Source organism: Lactuca serriola, chromosome 1, assembly GCF_051521515.1.
Source record: "Lactuca serriola cultivar US96UC23 chromosome 1, Lser_US96UC23_V15, whole genome shotgun sequence".
NCBI lineage: Eukaryota > Viridiplantae > Streptophyta > Magnoliopsida > Asterales > Asteraceae > Lactuca > Lactuca serriola.
The window spans coordinates 107,330,826-107,337,890 of NC_136408.1; the positions used below are offsets into that span (position 1 = coordinate 107,330,826).

Consider the following 7,065-nt stretch of genomic DNA (forward strand, 5'->3'; position numbering starts at 1 on the left):
TTTCAGTTTAGTTATCTCTAAACACTAGCCTATTCATCAGCTTGACGTGAAGAATGCATTTCTTCACAGTCACCTTCAGGAGATAGTTTGCATGCACCAACCCCTGGTTTTTGAGACTCCTAACATCCGTATTATGTATGTCATTTACAACAGTCATTATATGGTCTAAAACAAGCCCTTAGGGCATGGTATCAACGGTTTGCTTAACATGCTCTCCATATGAGTTTTCAACATAGCCCTCACTGATTCTTCTATGTTCAGCTACCACTAGGGTGCATCTACTGCATACCTTATTCTATATGTTGATGACATTGTGTTGAAATCTTCTTCTACGACACTCATTCACTCCATCATTATTCAACTTAGCAAAGAGTTCGTCATTACTAGCCTTAGGGCCCTTAATTACTTTCTTGGGATATTTGCAACCCGCTCCTCTCATGGTCTCTTCCTGTCTCAACTGAAATATGTATCAAAGATCCTTAAGCGGGTTAATATGCTCCAGTGCAATCTAACGCGTACACTTGCAGAGACCACTCACAAGTTGGATGTCACTGGACCTCCTATTGCAAATCCTTCTCTTTATCGCAGTCTTGTCAATGCTCTTCAGTACCTTACTTTCACTCGACCAGACATCGCTTTTGTTGTACCACATATTTGCCTATTTATGGACGATCCCTAGGAGCCTCATTATCATGCGCTAAAGTGTATCTTGCGCTATCATTAGGGCACTCTAGACACGACTTGCAACTTCATGTTTCCCCACGTCAGAATTTCACGCTTCCTCTAATGCCGGCTGGGGCCGCTGCCTGTCTCTCACCGCTCAACTTCTGGATACTATGTTTTTCTCGGTGATAATTTGATATTTGGTCTTCTAAACGATAGGGGGTTATTTCTCGTTCAAGTGTCGATGCAGAGTACCACGACGTCACTAACACCATTACAGAGACATGTTGGGTTCATAATTTACTTCGTGAGCTTTGGTGTCCGCCTTCCAAAGCCACGATAGTCTATTTTGATACCATTAGCTCTGTCTACATGTCCTCGAACCTAGGTCAACACCAACACACTAAATACATCGAGATTGATATTAATTTTGTCTGAGACCTGGTTGCTCGAGGAGTAGTTCGCGTTTTTCACGTCCCCTCTTCTGCTCGATATGCCGACATCTTCATCAAAGGGCTTCCGACATAGCTCTTCAACGACTTCAAGATCAGTTTAAACGTTCAAAATTCTCCTCCCGGACAAACTGTGGGGGATGTTAACAAATGTATTATATGTACTATTATTAGTGTATTTAGTTAGCCCATAAATAGCCTGATGTATTTACCTATATAAGTATGTGGCCCATGTGGCATGTATTTGTACAATATTCTAATGAAAGTATCATTCATGGGAAAATAACAATTAGCATTGATGATCGTCTTAGTGAAAGATGAAGATGGTTCAAAGTTAAAAAAAAAAAAAAAAAAAAAAAAAAAAAAAAAAAAAACCTTAATTTTCATAAACCAAATATGCGAAAATCTTGATAGAATTTTACAGTCAATTTTGGCATTTTCACATCAACATCCCAAAACTCATTTTTGAAGAAAAAAAAAGTTCACAAATGACATCAATTCTGCTAAAATGTGGTTATTCGGGTCAATTTCGTTCTTTTGACTATTTTATGATAAAAAAAATTATAAAAATGATAATTATGATCATATAATTTTTCTTATATATAAGACTCGTTAAGACTTTATATTCTTAGATCAATATCTATCCATATACTATTCCCTCGCCTAAATCTGCTGGGTATGGGCAACGTCTCTTGGGTCGTTATTGGGCGTTATAACACGCAAACACCGCCCCCTTTCCCGTTATTAGGCGTTATACGCCTGCGCGTTGCTTCCCGTTAGCACCACCACCTTCCATTCACGTTGTTTTTCTTCTTTTTCTCAAAATCACCGATGTGGGCGTTGCCTACACCTACCCGACTAAAGAAATGATGTATATGACATGGGTGGACCTCATTCAAATAACAAATTTTATGGATATCATGCGATTGGAGAAGCCCTAAATAAAGGTCGGAAATAGTTAGTTAGTCCGCCTAAAGCCTAAACCTAAATAAGTTTCTGACACCTAACAAATGAAAAAGAACCAAGAAAAAAAAATTCATTACAATTACTTCTACTTCAAGAAACGTAATGCAAGAAATACATTTTTCTCATGCTTCATCTTCAAAACAACAAAAAAAAAATGATACAAATAAAAAAATCGCATAAAATATGCACTCTAAAAATACATACAAATTTTAAACCAAATTTACTCTAATACCATTTTGTAACACCCATCGGCCCAAATTACTGGTACACACAACTTAACTGGATTTTATTTTTATCCATACAAGACGGGTTATTACAGATAGTTAACCGCATTTTATTTAGATTATTTTGGTAAAGCTCTAAATTTTTTTTAACAGAAAATCTTGATTGTTTAGCATTTTACCCAAATTAACTAAAAAGTATTTTTAAATTTTTTTTTAACAGGTACATGTTTTTCCAAAATAATGAGATTTTTCCGTTAAAAAAAAGCATCAAAAAATTTCCTAAAATATTAAAGACTTTTCTATATAAAACCCTTAGTTAACAGATACAATATCATATACTAAACTTTTGTCTTTGTCATATTGCAAACTTTAATAGTAATCATCATATTAATTTTTTGTAAAAATTCATGAATCAAACAAAACTGATAATTCTATCGAGTAAGAAGACCGTAGGAAGGAAGTTCCTCGATGCGGCTCACGTTATCTTGCAAAAGCTCTCTTTCTAGTTGACGGCGTGTTGATTTCATCACAGTCTGTATTAAGTCAGAAAGAAACAACATTTTAATCTGATAATTATTAAATAAATTAAAAATGAAAATTGGGAAATTAATCACATACATTGAAATCCATGTAAGATGCGTGCATCGCAAGCCATTGATGATCCATTAGCTTGAATGTGATGCAATATAGAAGGTCAAATGCTGACTCGTTTTCTGTCGTATTATAAATTTATAAAAAGCAATTTTGTTAGAATTATAAAACGATAAATAAATAAATAAACCATAATAAATACAAACGATAAATCATCTTAAGTGTAAACCGGTTTGACAGGTTAACTGCTGATGTGGCATCCATGTGTTTATGACATGGCGTCCACGTAGGATTTTTATTTATGGCTAAATGAAAAAGATAACAACGTACTTCCATTATTTCTTTTTAGAGTAAATTACACTAATGGTCCCTATGGTTTGGGGTAATTTGCACGCTTGATCCTTAACTTATTTTTTTAACTCGGAAGGTCCCTACTGTTTGTGTTTGTTACACGCTTGGTCCCTAGAGTTTGTTTTTGTTACACGCTTGGTCCCTATCTTACCTAAAAAGACTATTATTTAAATAGGAAAAAATGGTGAGGTAGGTAAGGTAATGTGAGGTGGGTAGGGTTGGGGTGTGTTTATTTAAAAAAAATTAAAAAATCAAGGGCAAAATAGTCTTTTTAGGTAAGACAGGGACCAAGTGCGTAACAAAAACAAACAGTAGGGACCTTCCGAGTTAAAAAATAAAGTTAGGGATCAAACATGCAAATTACCCTAAACCATAGGGACCATTCGTGTAATTTACTCTTCTTTTTATCACATCATTGTACTTACAATTTTCTTTTTTTTACTAATCTGACAAATTCTAGTATTAATATCATAAAAGACCTTATATATTATGTTTTTTTCCTGAAAAAGATATTATATTTTTTCCATTTTTTCTGAAAAAACTCTCAACTTTGTCTTTTTTCGGAAAAGAACCCTCAACCTTCTAACTGGTTCCAAATAAAACCTCAACTTTTTTATTTTTTCTCAAAAAAACCCTCACATTTTACAAGTTTTTTCGGATTAAACCTCAACTTATTTTGTTCCTGAAAAAGACCTTGTATTTTTCCATTTTGTTCGATTTGGCCCTTTTAGTAGTTTTTTTTCCGAAAAAATTTGTCTATTTTGAGGTTTTTATTTTGACAAAAAAGGTTAATCTCATAAAAGATCTTATATTTTGTGGTTTTTCCAGATTAAACCTTAACTTTATTATTTTCCTGAAAAAGACCTTACATTTTTTCATTTTTCCGATCTGGCCCTTTTAGTCATTTTTTACCGAAAAAGGTAGTAAAATGTTAGTTTTTTTTGAGAAAAACTAAAAAAGTTGAGGATTTATTTGGAAACAATTAGAAGGTTGAGGGATTTTTTCGGAATAAAAGACAAAGTTAAGGGTTCTTTTTGAAAAAAACTAGAAAATACAAGGTATTTTTCAGGAAAAAATAAAGATGAGGTTTAATATGTAAAAAACACAAAATATAAGGTCTTTCATGAGATTAACCAAAAAACAGGTCTTATGCAAAAAAGTCTCATTATTTTGCGAAATTTTTTGATAAAGTCCTAAAAAAAATTTGAACAGAAAAGTCCTGATTATTTAATATTTTGCCAAAATTAACATAAAAGTCCTTATTTTTTTTTAAAAGGATATGACAGATGATCATGTAAAATTAAATAATCTGGACGTTTCTGTTAATTTTTTTAGGACTTTATCAAAAAATTTCCCAAAATAATGGGACTTTTATACATAAAACCCAAAAAGAATTTACAGTTCATGATTTTTTTCAGAAAAAATTAAAAGGTTGAGGATTTTTTAGTGAAAAAATAAAAACTTGAGGGTTTTTTTCTAAAAAAAAAAAAAAAGTTGAGGTTTTACCCCAAAAAAAAACCCAATATATAAGGTTTTTTTTTTATGATATTAATCCTATATTTAATTTAAAACTTACAAAAAATGAAATTTACTTTTAGTTATATATCTTATTATATATCATATCCTAATGGATGCCATTTAACACTTTAGATCACTTATAATTTAATTATATACCTGAAAGAAACTTTAGAAAAGTTGCTCCAACAAAACTCCGTGGTTTTACTATACATTTAAAACACTATTAGTATAAAAATAAATAAATAAATAAATAAAAGATTAAAATTCCAAATTTTCTTAAGGATTATTAACATTTTTATCAAACCTGCTTCAAGATCAAGCATCTGAATAAGCATGAATGTGATATTAACTCCAGCTACAGCAAAAGGATATTCCCACATGGCTCTATCACCTTCTTGCTTCCTAAGAAGATCTTGAAATGATTTCTACACAATAAATATCAATCTACTTTTATATATTTGTTTATTATATTTTATAATTTATAGCATCCTACTTTCATTTATAGTTGGAGGGGTATACCTGGAAATTTCTGGCAAAATATAGTAAGTTCTCCAGTGATATGAATCCACCACCCCTATTACAAAACTCCATGGTTTATGAATAGGAAAAGGGAATGATAGGATTCAAGGGCAAAATGGGAATTTTTATACCGAAAATCTGTGGAAGGATCTTTCCCTTGCCAGCCCATTTCTTTCCACTGCTCAGAAATCAGATCACTGAGTTCCTCTTCAGGAAATGCAGCTTTCCATAATGCCTTTAATGCTTCCTACAACAACAAAATAGGTATATTATTGTATTAATGTCAATTCCCTTTTATAAACTTAATAATATCTTTTTATAGATATAAAGATATGTACCTGATGTTCTGGAATTGAACTATCATAAGCAATGTCTAAACGGTTTTGCAGCCTTTGTAGGCAATCCTCCTGATAACATCAAAGAAAAACAAAGCATAAGTGTAGATCTATAATGGTGTATTGAAAACATATCAAATATATATATCAATCATGTGAAATGAATTAATAAATACCTCAGCAGGTGTCAAATCAAATGAGGGGCGAGAGTCTCCTTCTTTTCTCTGAACACAAACACATGAAAGGCTTCTGCCAAGCCATGCTGTTGAGCCTGCAACAGCCTCATCTATTACAAGAAGAAGAAAATGACAAGAGCAAGTGAGTTTGTTCTAATTTTACCAAAAGTCATGATGTTGATCAATAGGTATGTAATGGAAATATGGAACAGGATCTATGAAGGCCTCACAGATAGAAAAGTGATGCATATTGTTACAGATGGTGTTTAGAATAAGGGGAAATGAAAACCTAAAGTAGGAATCGCTTTATGCTCAAAATGAAATGGAATCGGTCAATCAGAGCACATGAATTGAAATTTGAAATTTGAAATACTTAATCCCGATCAAAAAGCATGAATTGTAAGCAGAAAGATGTAGAGATTTGTTTGATTAGACGCAATAACTGGTGAACCTTTATCCATTTCATCCAATCGAACCAGATTGTGTTAGCGAAAGTCGCTCGCTTGACAGTGATTCAAACTTTATACGCCATTGAAATTTCAATCTTATAGAATCTCGAAGAAAAGTTGGAAGTCAATCGATACGTTTACACTTCTAAACAAGCTCAACTCGCTACACGAATCAATTCAACCAACACAGATCCAATGTTTTACAAAAATCATAATGAAAAGTAACGTAGTTGAACGAATTTAATCGATGGAGATTTTGTATACCTGTTGTATGACAAGCATTGCTTCTATCAAGACCTTGCGAAATCCTCCGAACTGCGACAAATGATCCACCATCGTGTCCTCCTCTATCATCCATTCCCAGAAAATAAAAACACACAGAGAGACACAAAATACACACACACAGACACTATATGAGGTTCATTTCCACCATTTTCAACCTGAAATACCGGCGAAGCATATCTTCAATTTGGCAATAAAATATTGAATCAACAAGAAAATCTAATCCGACGCATTTATATAAGGCGATGAAGTTCATATGAGATTTAGATAGCGAGAGGTCAACTTAATTTTGACCGGATGTCGGGCAAGAGTTGACTATGTATTATGACTCCATTGATGCTTAAAGAAATACACATTTTAATCCGATTCCAATCCTTAGCACGTTTGGTTCATGATTCTAGGAATCCCCTACCTAATTGAAATTATGATTTTATATTGAGGTGACTCTTGTTATTTGATAAATGAAAAATCAATTTGATCTTTATCCAATTTAAGTAAGTATGGATAATGCACTTGAAAATGGTTTGGGAGTATAATGA

The 7,065-nt window shown here is 32.7% G+C and overlaps 1 protein-coding gene across 2 annotated transcripts; it reads right to left on the minus strand.

Moving 5' to 3' along the window:
- Window positions 1–2,580: 2,580 nt before the first annotated feature.
- On the minus strand, window positions 2,581–6,741 carry LOC145097094 (uncharacterized). 2 transcript variants are annotated; one of them, XM_079034605.1, is made up of 9 exons: window positions 6,509–6,741; window positions 5,796–5,890; window positions 5,623–5,691; window positions 5,416–5,531; window positions 5,285–5,339; window positions 5,070–5,190; window positions 4,922–4,969; window positions 2,924–3,018; window positions 2,581–2,838 (listed from the first exon to the last, which is right to left on the minus strand). In XM_079034605.1, exons 1-9 carry the CDS (start codon window positions 6,600–6,602, stop codon window positions 2,737–2,739), a joined length of 795 nt encoding a protein of 264 aa, XP_078890731.1. In that variant the 5' UTR covers window positions 6,603–6,741; the 3' UTR covers window positions 2,581–2,736. The 2 variants fall into 2 exon arrangements, with proteins under 2 accessions (XP_078890731.1, XP_078890723.1); XM_079034597.1 differs by having other exon boundaries at window positions 5,796–5,905; window positions 6,509–6,740.
- Between the last annotated feature and the right edge of the window lie 324 nt (window positions 6,742–7,065).

Bases quoted from the DNA above. Each gene is read 5' to 3' on its own strand.
- LOC145097094 (XM_079034597.1), bottom strand. From the start codon at position 6,602: ATGGATGATAGAGGAGGACACGATGGTGGATCATTTGTCGCAGTTCGG. The intron at 5,340-5,415 runs GTATAAAAATTC...GTTTTGTAATAG, and splicing joins GATCCTTCCACAGATTTTCG to GGGTGGTGGATTCATATCAC. The intron at 5,191-5,284 runs GTATACCCCTCC...TTTATTGTGTAG, and splicing joins ATTTTGCCAGAAATTTCCAG to AAATCATTTCAAGATCTTCT.